The sequence below is a fragment of the Ogataea polymorpha genome (assembly GCF_001664045.1).
Source record: "Ogataea polymorpha strain NCYC 495 leu1.1 chromosome Unknown OGAPOscaffold_5, whole genome shotgun sequence".
NCBI classification, from domain to species: Eukaryota; Fungi; Ascomycota; class Pichiomycetes; order Pichiales; family Pichiaceae; genus Ogataea; species Ogataea polymorpha.
The window spans coordinates 1,062,374-1,085,056 of record NW_017264702.1 but is presented as its reverse complement, the minus strand read 5'-3'; the positions used below and the strand labels follow the sequence as shown (position 1 = coordinate 1,085,056).

At 54.5% G+C, this 22,683-nt stretch overlaps 15 protein-coding genes across 15 annotated transcripts; 8 read left to right on the top strand and 7 right to left on the bottom strand.

Annotated features, from left to right (window-relative positions):
* Positions 1-50: 50 nt before the first annotated feature.
* OGAPODRAFT_95054 (uncharacterized protein) lies at positions 51-1,178 on the top strand (the record flags this gene model as incomplete). Its single annotated transcript, XM_018357673.1, has 2 exons — positions 51-497; positions 541-1,178. The coding sequence occupies 2 exons, from the start codon at positions 51-53 to the stop codon at positions 568-570; spliced, it is 477 nt and encodes a 158-aa protein (XP_018210193.1). The 3' UTR covers positions 571-1,178.
* Positions 612-950, bottom strand: OGAPODRAFT_40583 (uncharacterized protein; the record flags this gene model as incomplete). The annotated part of the gene is made up of 1 exon (XM_018355396.1): positions 612-950. A coding segment is annotated over one exon (339 nt), but the record flags the coding sequence as incomplete, so codon positions are not given.
* Positions 1,179-1,268: 90 nt separating the features above from the next.
* OGAPODRAFT_9485 (uncharacterized protein) lies at positions 1,269-1,847 on the top strand (the record flags this gene model as incomplete). The annotated part of the gene is made up of 1 exon (XM_018357632.1): positions 1,269-1,847. The coding sequence occupies one exon, from the start codon at positions 1,269-1,271 to the stop codon at positions 1,845-1,847; it is 579 nt and encodes a 192-aa protein (XP_018210192.1).
* OGAPODRAFT_16994 (uncharacterized protein) lies at positions 1,381-7,485 on the top strand. The gene has a single exon (XM_018354806.1). The coding sequence runs from the start codon at positions 1,992-1,994 to the stop codon at positions 5,556-5,558; it is 3,567 nt and encodes a 1,188-aa protein (XP_018210190.1). The 5' UTR covers positions 1,381-1,991; the 3' UTR covers positions 5,559-7,485.
* Positions 5,584-7,485, bottom strand: OGAPODRAFT_95050 (uncharacterized protein; the record flags this gene model as incomplete). Its single annotated transcript, XM_018357672.1, has 2 exons — positions 5,676-7,485; positions 5,584-5,638 (listed from the first exon to the last, which is right to left on the bottom strand). The coding sequence occupies exons 1-2, from the start codon at positions 7,427-7,429 to the stop codon at positions 5,584-5,586; spliced, it is 1,809 nt and encodes a 602-aa protein (XP_018210191.1). The 5' UTR covers positions 7,430-7,485.
* Positions 7,486-7,517: 32 nt separating this feature from the next.
* Positions 7,518-7,955, top strand: OGAPODRAFT_9482 (uncharacterized protein; the record flags this gene model as incomplete). The annotated part of the gene is made up of 1 exon (XM_018357626.1): positions 7,518-7,955. One exon carries the CDS (start codon positions 7,518-7,520, stop codon positions 7,953-7,955), a length of 438 nt encoding a protein of 145 aa, XP_018210189.1.
* On the bottom strand, positions 7,729-9,618 carry OGAPODRAFT_16993 (uncharacterized protein). Its single transcript, XM_018354805.1, has one exon. The coding sequence runs from the start codon at positions 9,517-9,519 to the stop codon at positions 8,023-8,025; it is 1,497 nt and encodes a 498-aa protein (XP_018210188.1). The 5' UTR covers positions 9,520-9,618; the 3' UTR covers positions 7,729-8,022.
* A 331-nt stretch (positions 9,619-9,949) lies between these two features.
* Positions 9,950-12,906, bottom strand: OGAPODRAFT_16992 (uncharacterized protein). The gene has a single exon (XM_018354804.1). The coding sequence runs from the start codon at positions 12,889-12,891 to the stop codon at positions 9,985-9,987; it is 2,907 nt and encodes a 968-aa protein (XP_018210187.1). The 5' UTR covers positions 12,892-12,906; the 3' UTR covers positions 9,950-9,984.
* Positions 9,951-16,392, bottom strand: OGAPODRAFT_77401 (uncharacterized protein). The gene has a single exon (XM_018356325.1). It carries the CDS (start codon positions 16,276-16,278, stop codon positions 13,021-13,023), a length of 3,258 nt encoding a protein of 1,085 aa, XP_018210186.1. The 5' UTR covers positions 16,279-16,392; the 3' UTR covers positions 9,951-13,020.
* On the top strand, positions 16,390-16,659 carry OGAPODRAFT_38903 (uncharacterized protein; the record flags this gene model as incomplete). The annotated part of the gene is made up of 1 exon (XM_018355369.1): positions 16,390-16,659. A coding segment is annotated over one exon (270 nt), but the record flags the coding sequence as incomplete, so codon positions are not given.
* Positions 16,660-17,597: 938 nt separating this feature from the next.
* On the bottom strand, positions 17,598-18,293 carry OGAPODRAFT_16989 (uncharacterized protein). Its single transcript, XM_018354803.1, has one exon. The coding sequence runs from the start codon at positions 18,274-18,276 to the stop codon at positions 17,788-17,790; it is 489 nt and encodes a 162-aa protein (XP_018210184.1). The 5' UTR covers positions 18,277-18,293; the 3' UTR covers positions 17,598-17,787.
* Positions 18,294-18,381: 88 nt separating this feature from the next.
* Positions 18,382-20,335, top strand: OGAPODRAFT_77397 (uncharacterized protein). The gene is made up of 2 exons (XM_018356324.1): positions 18,382-18,979; positions 19,079-20,335. Exons 1-2 carry the CDS (start codon positions 18,492-18,494, stop codon positions 19,467-19,469), a joined length of 879 nt encoding a protein of 292 aa, XP_018210183.1. The 5' UTR covers positions 18,382-18,491; the 3' UTR covers positions 19,470-20,335.
* OGAPODRAFT_16988 (uncharacterized protein) lies at positions 19,057-20,335 on the top strand. The gene has a single exon (XM_018354802.1). It carries the CDS (start codon positions 19,630-19,632, stop codon positions 20,302-20,304), a length of 675 nt encoding a protein of 224 aa, XP_018210182.1. The 5' UTR covers positions 19,057-19,629; the 3' UTR covers positions 20,305-20,335.
* An 86-nt stretch (positions 20,336-20,421) lies between these two features.
* Positions 20,422-21,966, top strand: OGAPODRAFT_101756 (uncharacterized protein). Its single transcript, XM_018353067.1, has one exon. It carries the CDS (start codon positions 20,427-20,429, stop codon positions 21,027-21,029), a length of 603 nt encoding a protein of 200 aa, XP_018210181.1. The 5' UTR covers positions 20,422-20,426; the 3' UTR covers positions 21,030-21,966.
* On the bottom strand, positions 21,067-21,978 carry OGAPODRAFT_13991 (uncharacterized protein; the record flags this gene model as incomplete). Its single annotated transcript, XM_018353394.1, has 1 exon — positions 21,067-21,978. The coding sequence occupies one exon, from the start codon at positions 21,976-21,978 to the stop codon at positions 21,067-21,069; it is 912 nt and encodes a 303-aa protein (XP_018210180.1).
* Positions 21,979-22,683: the final 705 nt, after the last annotated feature.

Here is a 22,683-nt window from a genome sequence, read left to right as displayed (position 1 = left end):
CCTATCTGTTTATATTTTTTTCTGTGTCGTCGCGTCGATTTCTACGCGTCATGGAAATTGCCCATGAATCTGGTCTCCTAGCTCTCGCCGCCAGTGTGCGCCCACGCAAGCGACTTCGCCCTTGCACGGAGGTCATCTCGCTTGTCAGCTCCGAAGGCCAGAGCTGCGACGATGAGCTCGAGGTTACAAACTCCACAGACAGCGAGAACGAACTCAGTGAGGACAACATCGGGCTCGAGGCTGCCAGACGCAGCCAGGCTCTTGAATCTCAATGTGGATCTCAGAAGGGAGCCCCCGATGCAACTCACAACAGGAGCCCCCACTCACAATCCCGCGAACCTTCTGCCGCACTAGAGAGCCCCCATCTCGAACCTTCGCACATCACGGTGGAATCACAGTCCTCCTCTGAGCCCCTCACCGCGGCTATCCCACAATCCACACAACTTGCTCCAACTTCTTTAAAAAAAACACTCCCCCACCTGGCAAAGCCCATCGCCGTACCGACGCAACCACGGTACCGCGTGGGCTTGTCCAAAAGAGCAAGAGTCGATCCTTTACATCCTTACTTAAAGAAAAGCCAGCCTCCGCAGCCCTCATAGCTCGTCGTGCGGCGACACAATCTCCAGAAGTTCCGTGTCAAACACCAAAGTGGCGTCCGGTGGAATCACGGCTCCCGCCCCACGCTTGCCGTACGCCAGCTCCGGCGGAATCGTGAGCCGCCGTTTCTCTCCAACACACATGTCCATCAGTCCCTGGTCCCAGCCCTTGATCACGTGTCCCACGCCGAGCACGAACTTCAGTGGCTGGTCGCGCTCGACGGACGAGTCGAACACTTCCTGTGTGTCGAACAATCTCCCCGTGTAATGCATCTTGACCTGGTCACCAGGCGCGGTCTTCTTTGTGCACTCCTCCGGTGGCACTCTGTGGAGGACGCCAATCTGGAGCTCCGCGCTGGCGACAACAGTCAATGCCAAAACCGCTAACGTTCTGAAATTCATAATGACAGTTATTTTCGACGCAAACACAAAATATTTTTCTCTGTAGCAGACCCACGTTGCCGACGCACAACAACGGCCACGAACCGGAAGGTGTGTGTGGGGGCGTCAATCGTAGACAACATGCTCATGGTACCTACACGGGGGGTACCCAGCCTGCCGGCCAAGAGCTCTCAGACTTGCACAGTGGCAGGAGCGTAGGCCTACAATGTAGAAACGAATAATTCTATTTATTGTATTTACTACATTTATTATTTTTCGCGTCCCCATCCCATGTCCCTGACAAACGAAGAGTTGCTCGGGTTGCACAACCAAGACGAACCCGAGCTCCCAAAAAAACGGCGCACAGTGCACAAACTGACCGACGAGCTGCTGTTGGGGCCCCGCGGCCTGCCCGCTCTGCACAAATCGCTCAAGAATTACAGATTCCATCACAAGCGCGTCGCAGACAGAAGACGCGATGAATACACGAGATCGCACCATTTCGACAACCTCACGCGGCTTTTGCACATCTATCAGGCCTGGGGCCACGACATCTACCCGCAGTACAAGTTTAGGGACTTCATTCCGGTGCTGAGCCGCGCCATGGGCAGTCCCGAGGTGCGAAACTACAAACGGCAGCTGATGCGGGGGGAGACAGATGGAGAATTAGGTGGGGGAGTGCTTCAGACAGCTGAGGGTGTTCAGAAGGAGCAGGAGCAGGAGCCTAGGCACGACGACGAGCTGTTTGTGTCCGACGACGATCTGTACACGCCGATAGGCCAAGCTACCGGGCAAGTGCGCAGCCACGCAGGCGAGAACAGCGGTCCATCCGCCGAGGAGCTGGAGCTGGCGCGCGAGTTTGGGTTCTAGACAGGCTCCTTACTGACACATAATGTTTGATGGCAGTGTATAGTGCATTTTTTTTCGTGTGATTTTGCTTTAACAAATAACTCTGTCAGACGTAAGTAGACAGGCAATTGGCGCAGACGAAAACCGAGTCACTTGATCTTTGCGATGACGCGCACAAGACGGAATACTGGGCTTTTCAGTGACGACTCGGACACGGGCACTGCTCCTGTGGACGACGACGCCCGGTCGCGGCGCAAGCGGTCTCTGCCCCTTGACGAGGACTCAGATTCGGACGTGGTGCGGCCGCACCGTACGCGGGGCCGTCGGTCGGTCAATTACAATGAGGATGCGCTGCTGGCTGCGCTGGACGACGAGATCGGCGATGGAGACGATCCAGACGACCAGGGTGTCGGGCGCAAGCGGCGACGCACGCGCTCGCGGCCTGCCGAGGACGACGATTTCGACGAGGACGATGCTGAGGCGAGCGACTCGCATGACTTTGACGACGACGGCTCGTTCAGCTCGGACGACTCGCTGCGGCCGCGCAGGAGGCGACAGCCAGGGTTCATTGTGAAGGACGACGAGGACGTGGCGTCGGATGAGGAGTACGACGTGCGGGCAGAAAGAAATCGCCGCAACGGGCGTCCGAAGCGCAGGGGCCGTGGCCGGCCGCGGAAAGAGGAGGTTGAGGAATTCGACGACGACGAGAGCGAGGAGGAAGAGTCGCTGACGATTGCCGATGAGCTGAAAGCGCTGCAGGACGACTCGCCGCTTAATTCGCCGGTGCAGCGCAACTTGCGCGAGCGCAAGAACGTGAACTACCAGCTGCCGCCGCCCATGCTGCAAGCGGAGCCAGAGCGGTTCGACGTGGCCGACAGCCCACGCAGGGGACGCGCGGGTGGCCGATTTGGAGGCACGGGCACGCCAGTGCCCGCCAGCACGCAGATCAGACGGCTGTTCCCCACGGTGGGGCCGTTTGGGGGCGGCGACGTGCACGCGCTGTTCCAGAACGGCGGCTCCGCAGACACGCTCACGGCGATCGGCAACGTCGAGAGCAGCGACTCCGAGGACGACAACGAGCTGTTCAAGCCGACGGACCCGAACAAGCTAAGCATTGTGACGGTCGACAGCGGCGCGTCGGGCAAGAAGAAAAACACCCTAGCCGACACAGATCCGCTCGGCATCGACACCAACATCGACTTCTCTGTGGTGGGGGGGCTGGACAGCTACATCGACCAGCTCAAGGAGATGATCACGCTGCCCCTGCTGTACCCGGAAATATACTCCAAGTTCCACATCACGCCGCCGCGCGGCGTGCTATTCCACGGTCCGCCTGGAACGGGCAAGACGCTGATGGCGCGGGCGTTGGCCGCGTCGTGCTCGTCGCAGCACCGCAAGGTGACGTTTTTCATGCGCAAGGGCGCCGACTGCCTGTCTAAATGGGTCGGCGAGGCCGAGCGGCATCTGCGGCTGCTCTTTGAAGAGGCCAAGCAGCAGCAGCCCTCGATCATTTTTTTCGACGAGATTGATGGCCTCGCGCCGGTGCGCTCGTCCAAACAGGAGCAGATCCACGCGTCGATCGTGTCGACGCTGCTTGCGCTCATGGACGGCATGGACAACCGCGGCCAGGTGATTGTGATCGGTGCCACCAACAGACCCGACTCTATCGATCCGGCGCTGCGGCGGCCCGGCAGGTTTGACAGAGAGTTCTACTTCCCGCTGCCGGACGTGAAGGCACGTGAGGAGATCCTGAAAATCCACATGCGCAAGTGGGACCACCAGCTGGACGACGGGTTTGTGCGGGAGCTGGCACGGCTCACGAAGGGCTACGGCGGGGCAGACCTCAAGGCGTTGTGCACGGAAAGCGCGCTGAACGCGATCCAGCGCGCGTATCCGCAGATCTATCGATCCAATGACAAGCTGCGTATCAATATCAACAAGGTGCGCGTGGTGGCGAGCGATTTCACGCGCACGTTGGAACGCATCGTGCCGTCGAGCGCGCGCGCAACGTCGCTCACCTCGAGCCCGTTGCCCGAAACCGTTGCGCCGCTGCTGCAGCCGCAGCTCGACGACATGCTTGCGCGCGCCCGCAGGGTAATTCCGAGCGAAAAGCCGCTCTCGCTGCTCGAGGAGAGCCAGTACGTCGATTTGACAGCGTCGAGACCAGACGGTGGGTTCCGGCACCAGCAGCTGTTGGCCAGACTCAACCAGCAGCGCGTGTTCAAGCCGCGTCTGCTGCTTGCAGGCAGCAGGGGCGACGGCCAGGAATACGTCGCCAACGCCGTACTGCACAGCTTTGAAGGCTTCAACGTGCAGACGCTCGACTTTGCCAAGCTGCACTCCGACGCGTCGATCGCCCCCGAAAATCTCGTGATCCAGCTGTTCCAGGAGCTCAAACGGCACAAGCCCAGCATTCTGTACGTGCCGTACGTGCTGGGCTTCTTGGACGAGATCACGCCGTCGCTGCGGTCTACCATCAGCACGCTCGTGCGCACTCTCGGTGCCAACGACCGCGTGCTCATCTTTGGGATGGTCGAGGAGCAGCATTTACTCGACGATAGGTACTACGACGAGCTGTCCGCTGTGTTTGGGTTTACGCGCTCCGACGTGGTGCAGCTTGCGCGGCCCGATGAGCGCCAGCGCGAGAGGTTTTTCGAAAGCGTTTGGACATGTTTCCACATGGCTCCACTCGATTACAATGAGCTCAGTTTGCGGCCGAAACGCAAACTCAAGGAATTGCCCAAGGTGGAGGTGGAGGAGCAGCCTCAGACCACACAAAACACAGCCACTAATGACGCAGAGCTAGCCAAGAGCGACATGCGCCTGAAAAACACGCTCAAGGTCAAACTGTCTGGCCTAATGGACCTGTTCAAAGCCCGCTACAAGCGCTTCAAAAAACCTGTCGTGGACGACGCGTTCCTTGTCCACCTGTTTGAGCCGGAGCCGGACCCAGAGGCGCCGTACCAGCGCCAGGGTGACCGCATTTTGGAGGTGGCCACGGGAAAGCTCTACTACAACATTGATCTCGACGTGATCGAGGAACGACTCTGGAATGGCTACTATTCGGAACCCCGCCAGTTTCTCAACGACATCGAGATGATCTTGAAGGACGCCAAGACGTCTGGGGAGCGCGACCGCGTGCTGAAGGCCAACGAGATGTACGCAAACGCGCAGGTCGGCATCGAGGAAATGGAGGCTGCGTTTCCTCAGCTGGCGGCCGAGTGGAAGGCTGCCAGACAGCGCGAGAAGCGGCGCGAGGCTGAGTACTTGCGCAAAGTGCGGGAGAAAGTGGAGCAGGAGCAAGCTGAACAAGCGGAGCAGGAGCCAGCCGGCTCAATGCAGCAGGTGCAGCAGGCACAACTCGTTAATGGGGAATCCACGCAAAGTCACGTGACAACGGACTCAGCTGCAACCAACGTGGAGGTGGCACCGGTGGAGCCGGCCGAGCAGCCAGTCAAAGAGGAGCTACAGAAGGAGGTTGAGGAGGAACAGAAAGAGCAACACGAGTCCGAGTCGTCGGACGAGGAGTACCCGGAACTACCAAAAGAGCAGCTGATCTATTCGGAGGAAAAACTAGCTAAACTGCAGCGTCTGTTGCTGGACAAGTCTGCCGGGATGTCTGTGGAAGAGCTGGAGAGATTGGCCTCGCGTCTGATCGAAATGATTTGGGACGAGCGGATGAATTTGGACAAAACCGCGCTGCTAGACCGAATGGAGACTTTGTTGCGCTAGCTGTCGTACTCTTCATTCTGTTTGCTCACGTGGAGCTTCTTCTTACGCAGTCGCTTGATCTTTTTGAGCAGTCGCACTTTCTTTTTGCTCTCCTGCTCTTTGACCCTGGTATAGAACCTCATTGTGAACGGCAGCAGGCAGTTGGTGACCACGACCCAGCCTATCAGGACGCACACGTTGCGCGGCATGTTTGCGTCCTTATAAGTGTTGAACAGCAGCGTTTTGTACAGATCGTAGCCGTTCTTTATAGGCATCATGTATCCATAACGATAAAACTTGGGACTCAAGTTTAGCGGGTAATATGTGGGGGCGATGTTCGACACCATCCAGAAAAACATCCACATTGGGATTAGATTGGGTTTGGCAGCCTGCAGAAAAATGCTAATGTTCTCGTTGACACCACCAAGCGACGACAGCACCAGGTACGACACGAGCCAAAAGATGAGAAACCCCACCTTTTGTGGGTACCCTGAGTATATGTCGATTTGGAAGAACACCTGCACAAGCGTGTACCCTAGTCCAAGTACCAGGTACGTTATCTGCGAAGAGATCAGCCGGAACGCTAGATACGAGCCGTCTTTGAGCTGCGACGCGATTTTGTTGTGGTATGGCTGGAAAAACGCAAACTGGAGTAGCGACAACAGATGCAAGTACACGAGACCGAACTGCTGCGGACCAGCTACTATCGGCACCAGAAGGTGTGAGGGGGTGAGATCAGTAGTTTTGAAAATGATTGGCGTCAAAAGTTGCTGCAGACTATTCAGTTTCTGCTCGTCCGACAACTCTTCCACGAGACGAGCGGTCATGTTGGGCTGTAATTCGGTGAAAAATGTTTGCAGCTGCGCAAAGCCCCGCGTAAAGTAGGACGACTCGGCCACATAGTCGCGGCCCGTCTCGTAGATCACCTCCACGACGTCCGACGTGTTGAAGCTCGTGCCCTTCTGCAACGCTTCCAGATAGCGCGACCCGGCCCCCGGCTGTACAAGTACAGCGCCCCAGATTTGCTGTCTGTAAACTTTATGTGCCAGAATCGAGTGCAACTGATCTGTGTCGTTGGAGATGGTCTGGTACGGCTTGGGGAGCCACGTGCCGATCAATGGCATCATTTTGGTAGCCTCGACAACGTAATGCGAAAGCAGGTCGTTCTCATCAACAACAACCCAGAAATGGAAGCTTTTAAGTCGCGAGTTGCGGTGGTACATCGTTCCCCAGTAGAGACTGTAGATGGCCATAATTACACCGGTAATGAAAGCGTAGCCCTTGATGAAATGGAGCACGGTCTTGATTTTGTTGAATTTGGGGTCGAAAAAGCCGATCTTGGTAAGCTTGTCTTTGACCTCGTTGGTGACCTGGCGTCGGATGCTGTTGAGTTTCGTGATGGTTGGGGCTCGGGACAAGGACTCTGTCTGGCCCACGTCGTCATGGTCGCTTTCTGTGTCCGAGTCGTCGCTGTTCAGCACCGCAGAAATGACCTCCTCATTGGCGTCGTTGGCAGAGCTGGGAATCAAGCCATCCACGTAAAATGGCGACGTTCCAGGCGACGTCTGTTGGGTGAACTGTCTGGTGAGTCGTCGGCTGGCCGGTTCCTGCAACCCCTCATCAGAAACGGCACGTTTTAGCCAGGACGTAAGCGTAGATGCGCGTCTGCGAAACCCAGAGCTGCGACGTGGGTGCAAGTCTGGCGATTTTGACTCGTTGGCTGGCCAGGGCGCCGGCACAGACGCAGTGGAGTTCTGTCTTGTTTTTGCCTCGTCCGGAGGGTGGTACGACCGGACATGCTGGCTTGTCGACAGGGGATCAGAGTCAAGCGACCGCAACGACAGCGACGACAGGGACGCCTCATCTATCTGCGAAAGTCGCAGGGAATCCATAGAAAAGAGTGGAATTTTAATTAATTCCGTATCTGAAATTGATAATGAAATTACACTATATTTTTTTTTTTATTATTTTTTTTAGCTCATGTCGAAGCTTCTGCAAACAGAAATTCAGCAGAAGCTAAGCCAGGCAAATATGCGAATAGCCGACTGGCTGGGCGGCGAGAGCAGTGGGTCGCCGGAAAGGAGCGCTTTTGAGGACTTGCCCGTGATCAAGCCGGGAGCTGGTCTTGATCTATCCTCAGATGCGGCTAGAATAGGCGATTTCACGTCAGGGAAGGTGGTGAAAAAAGCAAAGAACCCGCAACGACCGCAGTCGCGGTCGCTGCAGGCGCTGCAGAACAAGCTGCGAAATGCCAACAGAGACAAGGCCCGCGCCAAAGTGGAGAAAACGAGGCGGGAGGCCACCAGGCCAGCTCCGGGAGAGGATGGACGGTCTGAGGATGACTCGGACTCGGACGAGGTGGTGCGACGGAAAAGAAGTGGCACCACCACCAAGAAGGTTAGTAAGCGGCCATTTTAGCATCGAGTATTGATATCGCATTCAAAACAAATTGGAATAATCTAATACACTAGAAAAATAGTACAAGTTAGTCCTGGACAAGCGAACTGAGTTTGAGTTTCTTTTTGGCCATCAAATCTTCCTCGGGCTCAGAATCGGAGTCGAACGAGCGCTTTGTGTCCTTCTGAGTGGCAAGCTCGATGGACTGGAGGTGCGACTGGGACTCTGAGTTGAGAAGGTCCGAGATGGAGGAGTTTCTACCCCCACTAGAAGTTTGTGTGTTTGTAACGGTGATGAGCGGCACCATAGACGGTGGTGGCCCCACGATGGAGGATCCCACAGAGGTCCTACTAAAGATGGAATTGGAACCCCCGGTGGAAATGGAGGAGACCGAGTTTATGTTGTGCTGGACATCGTATACAGAGGGTCTCATTTGCATAATGCGCTGGTGGGAAGGGGGTTGTGGGGGCGGCGTAGTCCTGCGTGGGGTGAGTGGCTGCGAAGGTGCGGGTCTGGAGCCGGGGGTGTTAAAGCGATGGGGAGGCAGAGCCGGCGACGGTGGAGCCGGCGACTGGGGGAAGTACTCGTTAGGAATAGACCGCGGCAGGCGTATCTCGTGCTGCATCAGGGGCGCAGACATTTTGGGATATGACCCCGTTCGTCTTTGGTTCGCAACATGTGGCGGCGCTGGCAGTGGAGGGTACTGCTGGTCGGAATGGGGGTAATACTGTAATGGTACAGGGTTCTGCGGGGGGAGTGGTGCTATGTGCGGCGCTGGGGCTAAAGGGTCCAAAAACACCGACGGATATCTGTTTCGAGAGGACGACTGGAACGAAACCTCAGTGTTGTCGCTGATGTGTGTATTAAGAGTCGCATTTCGGGACTTGTTTTCCACGTCCGGCATGGAAGGCAAGATTATGTGACTGTTGTACTCGTATGATACTTGCTGATGGGGCGGGAGCGGCGGCGGTACATCGTGGTACGGGATGTATACCGTGGGCTGATACTCCACGGGCTGGTACAAATGGTCATAATGCGGCTGGTGGGGGGGATAATACTGCGCTGCGACAAACTCTGTTGCCTGTTCGGACGTAGCCTTCTGAGTGCCCGATGAGCGTCTTTTGATGTAACAGAGCGACCCTTCATCGCCCTTACGGAATCTCCCCGTGGAGTGGCGGAACTCCCACACCTGCATATTTTTCAGCTCCTCCTCAGACAAGCCCTCGTTCGGCCTGGAAGGTGGAACAAGAGGAGGGTTGTTGTCGCACACTTTGTGGAAGCCGTACATGTGCAGCTGCCTCACAAAGGACGCAACGTTGCCGTGCTTAAAATAGCCCGTTAAGGCGTTCGCAAACTCTGCTCCGGGCAGTAACGCAAACGTGGTAAAGTCGTTTTGGTACGTCCGGCTCCACCATATCAGATGGGAGAGCTGGGGATCATTGAGCATGGCATACAGCTTCTGGACAAACGCGGAGACCTTCGGTGGCGGGGTGGGCTCCTGGTGTTGGCCCGACGAGGATTTCCTGTCCGACTGGGCCATAAAAGGCGGCAGTATTGGAGGATGCCCGTGGGAATTCTGAGACATTGCAGAGAACGGGCCGATTCAGAGAAGTGAGGGCAGCAGGATGCAAAAACGAACAGATATTTCACTACCCATACAACTTGCACATCCAGAGGATAGGCGGGAATCTTTGTATTTCGACAAAAGTATGTTTTAACTTTTTTTTAGACCTGTTCTATTTTTCGTTTCTTTTTCAACCTAATTTGCCGATATAAAAACTGTTCTCTTTATTTGTGTAGTGCATACAATGGCGATTGTACAAATAACGCCATGATCAGCAGCATGTAGACCAATAGGGCGTTTTCTCTGCCCAGATGATGCAAGATCCATTAATCTATTATGTTCTGGTAATAACCCAGCAGCCATCGCCCTTCGCTAAGCGCAGTTGCAATCTGCGCAAAAATGTACACTGCCTTCCAACGGCTGCAGTTTTTTAGTCTGGTGCTCATACCACCGGCTTTTTCTCTATTGTCACTATTTAATCCACTATCAGACAATATTGTGCTGCGTCTTCCGCAGCACGCTCCTGCCACTCAGAATGTTGTTTACTGTAACCATGTCCGTCCAGTGCATATCCTTGCCCTTTCTGAGCACCACATCGGTGTTCTTTTCCCAGAGCTCGTCCACCTCCTCGAAAATCACGCTTGTGCCGTGGATCCCCACCACCTTTGCGTTGTCGTTCAGAATCAGGTGCTTCTTGCCATGCTTGTACACAAACTTGAGGTCGGCCTCAGAGTGGCCCTTGAACGTGAGGTTCGACCCAAAGCCTTCGTTCCACAGCCGGGTTATCGCACTCTGCGCGGCAAAGTTCGTTTCCTCAATGTACTGACATGCCTTAATTGCAAACCGTGCAGCAAGACAACGGTCCATAGCGGAAGGGACTCTACCCTGCTGCACGTGACCCGGAATAGCCGTGCGGCTCTCAAACTTGCCGCCTCCACTTTCCCTGATAATCTCGGCGATAAGGCTTGTGCTGTATGTGTCGGACGCGTTCTCGTTGCGGATGAACATCTTGCCCGACCGGTTGTCGCCCTCGTCCTTCTTGAAATTCTCAGACAGCAGCTCCAGATCCTCCTGCAACGTGCGCAGGCTGATTTTCTCTTCTGGCGTGTACACCGCTAATGCACCTGTAACAAGCCCCGTGTACGACGCAACGTATCCTGAATTTCCGCCTTGCACTTCGACAACAAATACTCTTCTTCGCGACGCGGACGCACTCTGCTTCACAGCATCGCAATATTTCACAAGCGTGTTCAAGCATGTATCAGAGCCTAACGAATATTCGGTACCGGGCACATTGTTCGAGACAGTTGCAGGAAGGCAGACCATCGGCATGTTAAAGATGGGATAATTTTCCTTGGCAACTTTGAGCTCGTGCAGCGAGCGAAATGCCTCAAATCCGCCGATGATGATCAACCCGTGTATTTCGTATTTTTGCATGTAGTAAGCCACCGTGCCCATATCTGTCGACGGCAGCGTTCTGTTCGTGCCGATCTCGGATCCGCCCAGGTTGTGCCACTCCTCCACGTCCAGCCAGTCCAGTTTTCTCACCGCCCCGTGGCGAACCAGCCCGGACCACCCGTTCTGGATTCCATAAGGCGTGTGGCCCTTCGACAGACAATAAAGCGCGGCTGCACGCGTTGCAGGGTTCAGCGTGGCCGTCGGAGCCCCGACGTGCACTATGGCGATGTTCAGCCGCTTCGACTCCTCCACCACCTGCGACCCGTCGTCGTGTTTCGAAATGTCCAGGAAGTTGGCGTAGCTCTCTTTGAAGGTCGAGTCGCGCAGTCCCATGGCCTCGTCGAATTTTTTCGCCGCGATCGCCGTTGCCACGCTTTTCGTTAGCTTCACCGCCTCCATCAGCGGCTGCCGCACAATCTTGCCGTCCAGAATGCCAATCATTGGAGACGGCGTGTCCGGAGTGCTTTCCAGCACCGCCCGCACCGCGTCCACGCCCTGCAGCGTGGCCAGCATCCGGTCAAAGGCCACTGCAGAGCCTCCGCGTTGGACATGGCCCAGCGTGGTGATCCTCGTGTCCAGACCGATCTCAACCAGACAGTCCTTGACCTGCTGCGACGTGATGGGCTGCAGCTCGTCGTCCAGAGCCCCCTCGGCCACGATCACGGTCGTCTTGCGCCGGCCCTTTTCTCTGTGCCGCAAACACACCTTCTTGAGGTCCTCGCGCCAGCCCGACGCGCTCGGCGGCCGTTCCGGGATGAATATCGCGTCGGCACCGCACGAAATGCCCGCCATCAGCCCCAGCCAGCCGCAGTGCCGACCCATCACTTCCACGACGAACGCACGCGAGTGCGACGACGCGGTCGAGTCGATGTAGTCCACCATCTCGCAGATCCGCTCCAGCGACGAGTATGCGCCGATCGTGTTGTCCGTCGACGCCATGTCGTTGTCGATCGAGCCAACAAGCCCGACGATCGTCAGATGGCGGTATTTCGCCGTCTGCTCTGCGCTCAGCTCGCCAGTGGCAACGAGCTCGTCCACCAGCGACGGCCACTCGCTTCTGAATAGGTCTGCGCCCGTCAAGGAGCCGTCTCCGCCACACACCACCAAAGCGTCGATGCCGCGCACAATCATGTTTTTGGCCGCTTTCAAACGGCCCCATCTCTCCTTGAACTCCATGCAGCGCGCGGTCCCGATCAGTGTGCCTCCCAACGACAGCCACCCGCGAACGTCATCCCACTCCATCTTGCGCAGCAAATCGCCGCCTTGCACGAGCCCGGAGTAACCCTCGTAACACCCGTACACCTCGCAGTCGTAGTAGATACCGGCCCGCACAACAGCACGCACAACAGCACACATGCCCGGCGCATCGCCACCAGAGGTCATCACGGCGATCCGTTTCTTGGCCGCCAGCACGCTGTCCACGCCGGTTTCTGGCTGCTGCTTTTGCGCGGCCACTTCTGCAGCACCATCTTTCTTCCCTTCATTTGGCTGCCTGCTGAAACCCAATCGGTTGCCAATCGGGTCCACAACGTAGAACTCCACACGGCCCTTGCCCGGCTCGACCCGGAAGCCGTTGGCCTCGCACACGGCCCTCACTTTGGACGGATCCTCGCTGTAAAAAACGAGCTCTCCCGGAAGCTCAATATTCTTGTGCACGTCATGGCTCACTAATCTCAGCTTGATAATTGTCCCTTTTCCATATGCCCCGCCCGCACTGTGACCCGCCGTATCGGCCGGAGGAAAGCAGCTGAACCAGCACTCCTTGCGGGAGTCGTTGGAAACCCCAATCAGTTCGGTGCCTGCGGTGTTGGCGTCCTTGGAGAACGTCTTCACAACAGACAGCCCGAACGACTTGTAGAATTGGATCAGCGCAACATAGTCCTGCGTCCTGGTGGTCACAAACGAGCTGAAATTGAACGACGAAACAAGCGACATACAGTTATCTTTAGCGGTTTCGCCCTTATATAATATAATGGGTCGATGTCTTCCTGATCACCTCACATCGCAAACTTCTGTCCGAGCTACGCCTCAGACCACGCCTCAGACCGTATTTTATTTAGCTAATTAATATTTCGCAGTGCTCTTCTTGAACAGCCCAAACCCGCGTTTTCTGCGCGGCGAGGGCGTCTCGTCGGACGTGCTGGTCATTGCGCGCTCCAGGTTCGTGAATGTCAGCACGTGCGGGATTCTTGGGCGCTCCGCGGTGCCGCCCGCTCCCGCCAACGCCAGCTCGCTCTCACTCTGCGACTTGTACACTGAGGTCTCCGGCAGCGAGCTCGTGGACCCGGCGTGCGGTTTTGGCGCCTGTGTGGACACAGCTTTGAGACTCTCCGATAGGTCCTTGAGATCGTGCGAGTCGCGTTTGTGTTCCTTCAGTTGGGCGATCATTTCTCGCGTGTTGATGGCCCGCAGCATCAATTTGATATCGCTCGCCAGCGTGCCGGACTCCACGAGGATGTCGATGATCTGATCAGAGCATGCGGGCGCGTCTGGGTTCATGAGGCCTTTCAGCGTCGGCCACTCTTTGGTCTCTGTAGGCTGTCCTTCCATGTCTGATTGGAAGTCTTTGTAGTGCTGCTCGTTGAGCAGCCCGAACGTTTCTCTGACCGATTCGCTGCTGCTCTGGCTGTCCTCGGGTGCCATTTCGTGCGACTGCACTTTGCTGGCTGTGTGGAACGAGTCCCGGAAGTGAATTTCGGAGCTCGCTAGACTGCCAGAGTTGGAGTATCGGCCGATAGCTTTGGATGCGCGTTTCAGTAGCGTCAGGTCCATCAAATTGTCGTCTAGCGCGGCCAACTGCTCGGTGAACTTGTCGATCGCAGCGATCCCCGTGCTCTCGTCCACGACAGGGTGGCAGTTCTTGGCCTGCACCACCAACGCGGCCTCTTTGCGCGCAATAACTACGAACAGTGCTTCTGAGATCAGGTCGTACAACAGCGGCACCTCGTACAAATTGGCAATCATCAGCAGTTCCACGCACGTTGGCACCACTTTCCAGTTGCTGCCCAGCTGTCCCGTGTACAGAAACTCGGAGAATGCGCGCACTGTCGGCTTGGAAAACGGCAGACACAGCGTCCGGGGCAAGAAACGCGCGTCCATCTTGGCATCTGCCGCGTCTGGGAAATCGACGCTCTCCTTTCTTGGCCGTTCCGACAGACGGGTGTTTGAAAGCGGGTCCACGTCCTCCAGGGCAGACAGAGCCTGTGTGAGGCCGCTTGACGAGGCGTCTTTGGGGCCAAACGAGGGGGCACGGAAATCAAAAGACGTCGTGGAGTCGTTCAGGTCCTGCGGCAGCTCTGGCATTGGTGGCTGCGGTGGCAGCTCGTCAAGTATTAGCGGCGAGCCCAGCAGGTGATCGGACGTCTCGGAAACGTCTCTGTTGGGATTGGAGAATGCTGACGACGACGACGAGCTCGAGATCCCAGAGCTCCGGCGCAGGTTCGAGCTTTTCATAGACATCGATAGCTTTTCATGCCCAAGCAGAGAGTTCCGTCGCGAGGCGCCAGAGTCTCTTCTGGAGGCAGCCAGCGAACTGCGTCGGGAAGCCGGCAGAGAGCCAAATCGAGGCGTGCCAGACAATGGAGACGATTTTCCAGACTCCTGGAACGGATGTCTGAACAACGGGGTACGCGATTCGGGCGTTTTGGACAGCCTCAACGATCCGGACAAGTCTGTATCTGCCGGCGAGCTGGCGAGCGAGCTCGGCTCTGAAAGTTCGGGCAACGCGTGGCGGTCCGCAAAAGCCCTGGCGTACGCGTCGGCAAGCAGCTTGTCGAAACGGCATCCCCACCGTTTGCGGCACAGGTTGAGCGGCACCGGGATCGACGTGCCGTCAGAGCAGATGAACTCAAAGTCGGAAATCGACGTGGACCGTTCAAACGCGTGCTTGCCCAGGGCCACGGCGTACGGAGGAAAGACGGACCGGATCGAGTTGGTCATGATCTGCGGCGCCACATAGTGCGAGTAGGCAGCAAAGCTTGTGTTTTCGGACTTGTCAAGCGGTATCGAAGACGGCACGTGCTGCGGAGCGGTCTCTGGCGCGTTGCTGAAGGCCTTTTCCATCTCTATGCCGTAAGTGTTGGTGAACGGCAGCGACACGGCACTAAAATGAGAAAAATACTGCACGCTGGGCAGCGTCATTGTGGCTTTGGTGTTTCCGAGAAAGACAACCTTGTGGTGCGAATTCCACACAAATCCTTTGAAAAAGCGGTGCGAGCGCGCAGAATGGGTGCACGATATTTGCAACCGCGTCCAGGTGCGGGTAATCCTGTTGAATATGTACAAAGAAATCGAGTACTCGCCGGGCTGGAAGCCTGTGACAATGAGGTTTTCCCCAAAATAGCCCAGCGTCGGGTAGTCCAGCTCGAATGGCACCACTTTGGTAGAGTTCGTCGACGTCAGCGACATCACCGTCCCCGCCACGCATTCGTCGATAGGAAACGTGATGAACGGCTCATGTTTCTGGTCCTGCTGTTTGTGGTACAGATATATTGGCGGCACCTGCTGCGTCGAATTGAGTGCCTGAAGCGGAATCGCAGAGTTCAAAGAGCTTCGCAACCCAAGGGCCCGTAGGCCAGGCACCTCCACCTCCAGCCCGTCCAGCGCGTTATACTTGATTTTGCCACGGCCCTCATCCTCCTGCACCCTGTACACCAGATTCGGAAACCACTGCTCGGAAACGAGATCGTATATGTGCGACACGAGAAGCTCCTGTTTCTCGTCGGATAATCCGCCAAAAAAGCTTATCCCGTGGTGTGTCGGCTTCCCCACAATGTGCAGTTCGGGGAGGAACATCGACATGTGGTCAAACCGCTTTAGGACCACGGTGTTGCCGTCGGGAAGAAGACATTTCCACGATTTGTCGAACCGGTCAAATCGCCACACGTCATTGAGCGTCTTGAGCTTGTTGTGCTGGTCAAAACACAGTCCGCCGTATACGTAAAGGTAGTTGTCGTGCACGATCATAGAATGGAACATCCTGGGTCTGGGTTTTTCCAGTTTATTTTTGGCATGCAAATGGATCCACTTGCGGTTTAGCAGATTGAGCGAGAAAACTTCGGGCGAGAGATACTCGTTGTAGTCGCTGTGCGCGTCTGTTTCGCGCGCCACAGCCGCCTCGAACTCCAACTCCACGTCCTGCAGCGAAAAGCCTGCCTTCAATGTCAAGGGCAGCAACGACCCGCTGTAGACTAGGATTCTGGAGCGATAGATGTCTGTCGACGCCCCTGACCGCACGTCTAGCCGGTTTGCAGGGTTCTCGTCGTGCGCGTTTGGCATTTCCACGCAGTAGCACCTGCTGGCAGACGAGTCTAAGGGCGGCATGGGGAGCTGACGTTAATTCAATTTTTAAATAATTCACTATGGGGAAGAAATCCGGTCGCGAACGACCCTGGCTGGAAATAAAATTGTAAATTTAATATTTTGCTCAACAACATGCTGCCATTATATCTACTCACGTCGGTGAAAACACAGCCGATTTTGGTGGAGTTGAAGTCTGGAGAGACTGTGAATGGCCTACTAGAGAACTGCGACTCCTGGATGAACCTGACTCTTAACGATGCCGTCACTGTTGACCTCCACGGCAAACGTTTTGAAAAGGTGCCCGAGGTGTATGTGCGCGGAAACCAGATCAAGTATGTGCGCATGAGCAACGACATCATTGACAAATTCAAGGAGCAGAACAGAGGCCCGAACAGACAGCGCCCTATGCAGAAGAGACAGCAGAGAAACGGAAGGGACAGGGACCCAAGAGATAGACGCAACGGTAACCAAAGAACAAAGTGAGGATACCACATGACAAAGAGAAGAGGAGCCGCATTGGTGTTGCATGGACAGGAAGTTATTGCTAGTACGAATAAAATATAATGTTGGTGTAGTCCACCCAACCTTATAATTTGTATTTTTCGTATTATTTTTTGCTTTGGTATACAGTTTGTTTCGTATCCCGCGTTAGTTGCCGTAGAAATGGCGAGTCGATAGATGCAAAGCCTAGCACGAGACTAGGCGGTGAAACTTACGAACTCTGGTCTGGCCCTGTCGGGGGGTGAAAAGTCGCTGCATTTCTGCCATCGAGGTGCATGCTACCATCGCATGGCGTCGAAGTGCTGCAAAAACGCAGCCAACGGCAGGTGAATAAGCGACATCCAAAGCATCATATCATGTTGTCCAGCATGCATGTATCATCTTACAGACCATGTATGTAGCGATGTGGACGGAGTTTTTTTTCTGCAATGATCTGGTACATAATCTAGCCTGCAGTAGCAAACAATAGTGAGATATCACGGGCTTCTTCATACTGAATAATTGTAAAAATCCAAGAGCCAAGCTAGGGCTAAGGGACGGTTAGCCCGGCTCCCTGGACTGCCTCGGCGGTGGTCTGAACTCAGTTGCGAGTCTCTGAGGCGGTAGCAATACGGTTGCAACCGGTTCTAACTCATTTAATTCGTTTCGGCAACTGCGGAAACAGAAATGGGAGATTGTGTCATCAGATTGCACGACCTGATCGGCAGCAAACGCACGGTGCCACTTTCGGCAAATTCTCCAAAGGTCTGCCTGACATGATTTGGGAGTGAATAACTTGTATCGGGTCTCCCAGTAGGAAATCAAGTGGCCGTATTCAAAATACTTATGGAGGAGAGAACCGTGAATCTGAATGAATAAAAAAAGTGAGGGATGGTGTTTCTCAAGGTCGAGCTGCCATTTATCATGGCTGGCCTATAGAATGAGCCAGAGTTATTGAGCGTATCAATTCAGCCCTATGTTGAGTACACAGTCTGTTCAGCACCAGTACGACTACCATTCAAATTTCGTGTGATTATCTTGCTGTTCTATTTACATATTCATCTGGTGCAATCTCTCAAACCTCTCTCTCTTTCTCCTTTCCTCATTGCTCTGGATCTTGAACCGTCTCTTCAGCTGAGCAAGCTCTCTAGCCTCCTTGAGCCTTTTCTCGGCAAGGTAAATTCTTCTTTTGCGCTCTCCCCCGTGGAGTTTCTCGCCCCTTGGGATCTCGTGCAACTCGGCACCCTTTCTATATCTTTCCTGCCAGTCGAGAATATATTTTCTGGCACGAGGCTCTAGTCCCTGTTTTTTCATCCCTGAAGAGCCCAGGTCCCAAAATTTCTGCCAGTCATTCTCAAAAGTGTCTGTGTATTCAGACACACCACGGCCAATTTTTTGGAGGAAGGTGCTCACGTCGGGCACCTTTTCCGTTGGCTCTGGAGTCGGGCGTCTGATGGATTTCGTAGCGTAGGTTCCAAAGCACGTGTATCGCCAGACAATATTGGATCTACTAGAAATCAACGATGTTATCCGGAACATGCTGAATATTGAATTTTTCGAGTTTTTTTTTTTTCAGATTGAATTTTCTGCCAAATATTCAGTGCACCGGTGTCATGTCTCTGGAAAACCTCGATGAATTGCAATGGCGGTCGCCCGAATGGGTCAATACGTTTGGTCTCCGCACAGACAACGTTCTGGAGTATTTTTCGCAGTCGCCATTTTTCGACAGAACGTCCAACAACCAGGTCCTCAAGATGCAAAACCAGTTCACAGATACAAACTACTACAACAAACCATACGACCAGCTGCTGCAGGACCTGCGCAAAATGAAAGGCGTCGAGTTTGTGATTGCGATGGTCCGCGAGCCGGACTTCTGGATCATCCGCAAACAAAACAGACTCTCTGAGAACGAGACGGTGACCATCTCCGATTATTACATAATTGGCTCCAGCGTGTACATGGCTCCAATCACACACTCGATTTTGTCGAGCCGGTTCCTTGCGAGTGTGCTGAGTCTCAGAAACGCAAGCAGCCAATTGCAAGATCTGCCTGCGTTCTCTCCGTCAAACGGCCACCAGTACCTGCTCCAGACTTCCGACTCCAGCGTTCCACATCCGTACACCGACAGTGCAGCACAGATACCGGACACATCTGCCAACGCGTTTAGCAACCTGCTGAACTTGTCGCTGCAAAACAACGCGATCGAGCTGGACTCGATGCCATCGACGGGGATCAACGAGGCGTCTTGGCGGATGGAAAAAACTGAGAGCACATAAATATAATAAGGTGTGCAATTAACTGTGCCAAATAATTTACCCCTCAAAATTATGAGACATTTTAGAGTGCTTAGACAGGCACAGGAGGTGCTCATTCGTTCTGGGAAAGGCAACCCCACTGGGCTGACGGGCATTTATCAACATCCCAACCCACGGCCCGTTCTGATCAAGCTCTACAACTCGACGCTGGCGAAGCTGAAGGAGAAGTTCCCTGAGGAAAGTGTTTACCGCAAGAGTGTCGAGTCGCTGACCAAGAGCAGGCTGGCCGTTGTGGAGGCAAACGACGTGGTGGAGCAGATCGAGCAGAAGATCGGATGCGGCCTGGTGGAGGAGCTGATCATCCAGGCAAACGAGGAGTACGAGCTGCTGCACAAGATGGCCGAGTGGCGGGTCTGGGACGAGCTGGAGGAAAAGCCGCTTCCCGACCAATGGGTTTACTGGGGCAAGGGAGTTTGATGCTGCGCAAATAGCTTCAAGTATTTATGATTGGCACAGTAGAGAGCTTTTTCCGCGCAAGAAATATTTTTCAGCAGATATCTGTATGTTACGGACTTGTTTTCCACGGCCAGTTGTGAGACCTTTTGTTCGGACCTATTTGCCGCGGAAAAAACCCAGCATGTTCAAGATCAGCGACATTTTCAAACCAAAGGTGGAGGTCGAAAAGGACCAGCTCGAGGGGCTGACGCCCATCAACGGCAAGTACGACCACCTGCTCCCGATCGTGTGGATCGACTGCGAAATGACCGGTTTGGACCTTCTGAACGACCACATTATCGAGATCTGCGCTCTGGTCACCGACAAGCATCTCAGACTCATCGACAACGAAGGGTTTGAGGCCGTGATTCATTATTCACAAGAGCGCATGGACCAGATGGACGAGTGGTGCAGGACGCACCACGGCGACTCTGGGCTGACGAAGAAAGTGGTCGAGTCGTCCAACACGCTTGAAGATGTGGAAAACCAACTTCTGGAGTACCTCAGCAAGTATATGTCGAAGGGCGTGGGAATTTTGGCTGGCAATAGCGTGCACGTTGACAGACAGTTTCTGTGCAAGGAGATGCCGAAAATTACAGATTATCTGACGTATCGGATTATCGACGTGTCGTCTGTCATGGAGATTTGCAGAAGACACAACCCGCAGGTGAACGAGTTCAGTCCAGAAAAGGTGGGCGCGCACACTGCCCGGAGCGACATTCTGGAGAGCATCAACCAGCTCAAGTACTACAGAGACGTGTATTTCAAGGGTCCAGGGGAGGTGGACTTCGGCAGCCGAAAACGGCGGCACGCGTAAGTGTTCCTTGTGTAAGAGAAATGTAAGAATCAAAGCTTATTTTTTTTATCGACGATCGACGCAGGCGTACTTAATTCTTGTTAGGCGCAAATAAAATCTTTATATATAAACTTCGCCCCAAGATGAACGTTGAGCCATTTCCCGCCCCCTCGTCGCCAGAAAGGCTGACCGTGTCGCCAACGTCGTCGCATACCGCCAAGGACCATCGCCGCAGACGCTCGTCGTCGCTCATCTCGAAGGTGGAGCCAGAGACGTTTGAAACAAAACAAGACCAGGACATCCAATCCAACATGAACGCCAATTGGGTTCATTTCAAGGGCGCCTGGATTATCCATATTGTGATCATAATACTACTCAAGCTGTTCTACGACCTGATTCCAATGTTCAACAACGAGTGGAGCTGGACCCTAACGAACGTCACTTATGTCATCGGCTCGTATATCATGTTCCACCAGATCAAGGGAACGCCATTTGATTTCAACAACGGGGCGTACGACAACCTCACCATGTGGGAGCAGATCGACAATGGCGACCAGTACACCCCTGTCAAGAAGTTCCTGATGGGAGTTCCTATCTTTTTGTTTCTCATCTCTACGCACTACTCGTATTACGATCTCAACCTGTTTGTTGTCAATCTCGTTGCCTGCTTGTGCGTCGTCATCCCGAAGCTTCCTTACAGCCACAGAGTGAGAGTCAATATCCCCTATATCACAGACCAAAATTAAGCTGAGTATATAGCAATAATACCTTTCTAGTATACATTCACAGTTGCTTGCGTGTGATTCGACGCACCTTGACGAACCGCGCAAGAATCTCGCTGCGCGCTACAACCTCCTCCGGCGGACAGTGGAACTCGCGTTCCAGTTTTTCGGGAGCAAGCATCCGTTTGTCTTTTGTAGCACGGTACAGTCGAAGGTACCGTGAAAGACGCGTCCATTGAGCTCTGCTCCAGCGTGTGGCATGTCTCAGATCAGTGTCTGAATTGAGCGGGCTATGTTCCGGGCTGCGTGGACTTGAGTCTGGACTGTCTTCTGTAGTCCGTTCCGGATTATGCACAGGGCTGTGCTCAATACTCCTTGCTAAACCACGCTCTGGAGACTTTTCTATTGCTGTCTCTTGGACCTCCCTCCTGCCCCGAGGCTCTGTTTTTTCGCGGCGCCTGCGCTCGACGAAATCCGCCACGCGGAGAATCGTCGCCTCTGCGTCCACCTCGTCCCGCACAGACTGCTCCACCATCAAACTTTCGCCCTGTTCCTTGTCTCTTTCATCCTCAGAATCTTCAAACTCGCTGCTGATGTCTACGATCGGCGCCTCCTGCTGGCCCAGACCCTTTATACCCTCGTCTTCGTGTAACGGACTCCCAGGAAGCTTGATAGGAGACATGACGCTCGAATTGTAGTCGTTGTAGTTGTAGCTGCCCGCGTCACTGTCAACACCGTCCAGCTGGACGTCGTCGTCCAGATCCACAACGGGCTCTTTGCGCACCGGAGTGCCTGCGTGCAAAGGCCCGTTTCCCTTGGTTTTCAAAGGCACCTTCGAAACGGCAAACGACGCGGTGCTGGCTGGCGAGTTGCCGGTGTCAGGCGTGCGTGATGATGTTGTAGGACTGCTGTGCTCGGCTCGCCGCGAACTCGGGTACCTGAACGGCGAAAACTGGATCCGTGGTCGACCCATGTTTGAGATTAGGTAATTTGTTTAGGAAATCGTATATTGATTGGATCATCCGTCACGTGATAAGCCACGACACCGCCAATGTAACTACCGGACAACGACCCATGAGGTGTTGGGCCAGCACTTGTTTGACATAGGTGGAGGGGTAAGAATGGTGCCCAATGGTGGTCAACTCTGGTGCGGCTTTGGGCTAGAACTGCTTACGCAGAGCTAGCCAGCAAAAAACTTTACCTTGCCTCCCGATTCCACCGTTTTGTCATATTTCTGGATAGTATTGAGTTTTGAAATATTGATCTATGCTTCAGCTATGGCTCCAACGGTATCAAATCGTTGTGTAGGATGAGATTTCTAAGCGTGTGGCATCTATACACAGGTGCAGGCATGCGAAGATAGCTTTGAGCGCGGTCACTTCAATTCAGAAGAAAGCTCGGGTTTGCTGGAGTGGACTCGGAGAATAAAACCACTGGCTGCCAGCTACCAGTTCCGGATCAAGAGATGGTAGAGCCAAATGTCAAGCCCATTTCCACTACGAATTTAGGAGCCAAACTTGAGATCGTTCGAGCTTTAGAGATTGAAAGTTGAGCCTACCGCTCTGCTGTCGCAGCCGTTGCTCTGACAGTCTCTATTTGCTCCTTGTGTTGGGCCCTGAATTTGCTACCCATCTTTGCTGCTGGCTACACAGCCGTGATTATTTTTTTCACTTTTTTT

Coding starts and splice junctions, on each gene's coding strand:
- OGAPODRAFT_101756 (XM_018353067.1), top strand. CDS start 20,427: ATGAACGTTGAGCCATTTCCCGCCCCCTCGTCGCCAGAAAGGCTGACC.
- OGAPODRAFT_16992 (XM_018354804.1), bottom strand. CDS start 12,891: ATGTCGCTTGTTTCGTCGTTCAATTTCAGCTCGTTTGTGACCACCAGG.
- OGAPODRAFT_16989 (XM_018354803.1), bottom strand. CDS start 18,276: ATGTTCCGGATAACATCGTTGATTTCTAGTAGATCCAATATTGTCTGG.
- OGAPODRAFT_16993 (XM_018354805.1), bottom strand. CDS start 9,519: ATGTCTCAGAATTCCCACGGGCATCCTCCAATACTGCCGCCTTTTATG.
- OGAPODRAFT_16994 (XM_018354806.1), top strand. CDS start 1,992: ATGACGCGCACAAGACGGAATACTGGGCTTTTCAGTGACGACTCGGAC.
- OGAPODRAFT_77397 (XM_018356324.1), top strand. CDS start 18,492: ATGCAAAACCAGTTCACAGATACAAACTACTACAACAAACCATACGAC. Junction 18,980..19,078: donor TCGACGGGGATCAACGAGGC/GTCTTGGCGGAT, acceptor GAGACATTTTAG/AGTGCTTAGACAGGCACAGG.
- OGAPODRAFT_77401 (XM_018356325.1), bottom strand. CDS start 16,278: ATGCCGCCCTTAGACTCGTCTGCCAGCAGGTGCTACTGCGTGGAAATG.
- OGAPODRAFT_16988 (XM_018354802.1), top strand. CDS start 19,630: ATGTTCAAGATCAGCGACATTTTCAAACCAAAGGTGGAGGTCGAAAAG.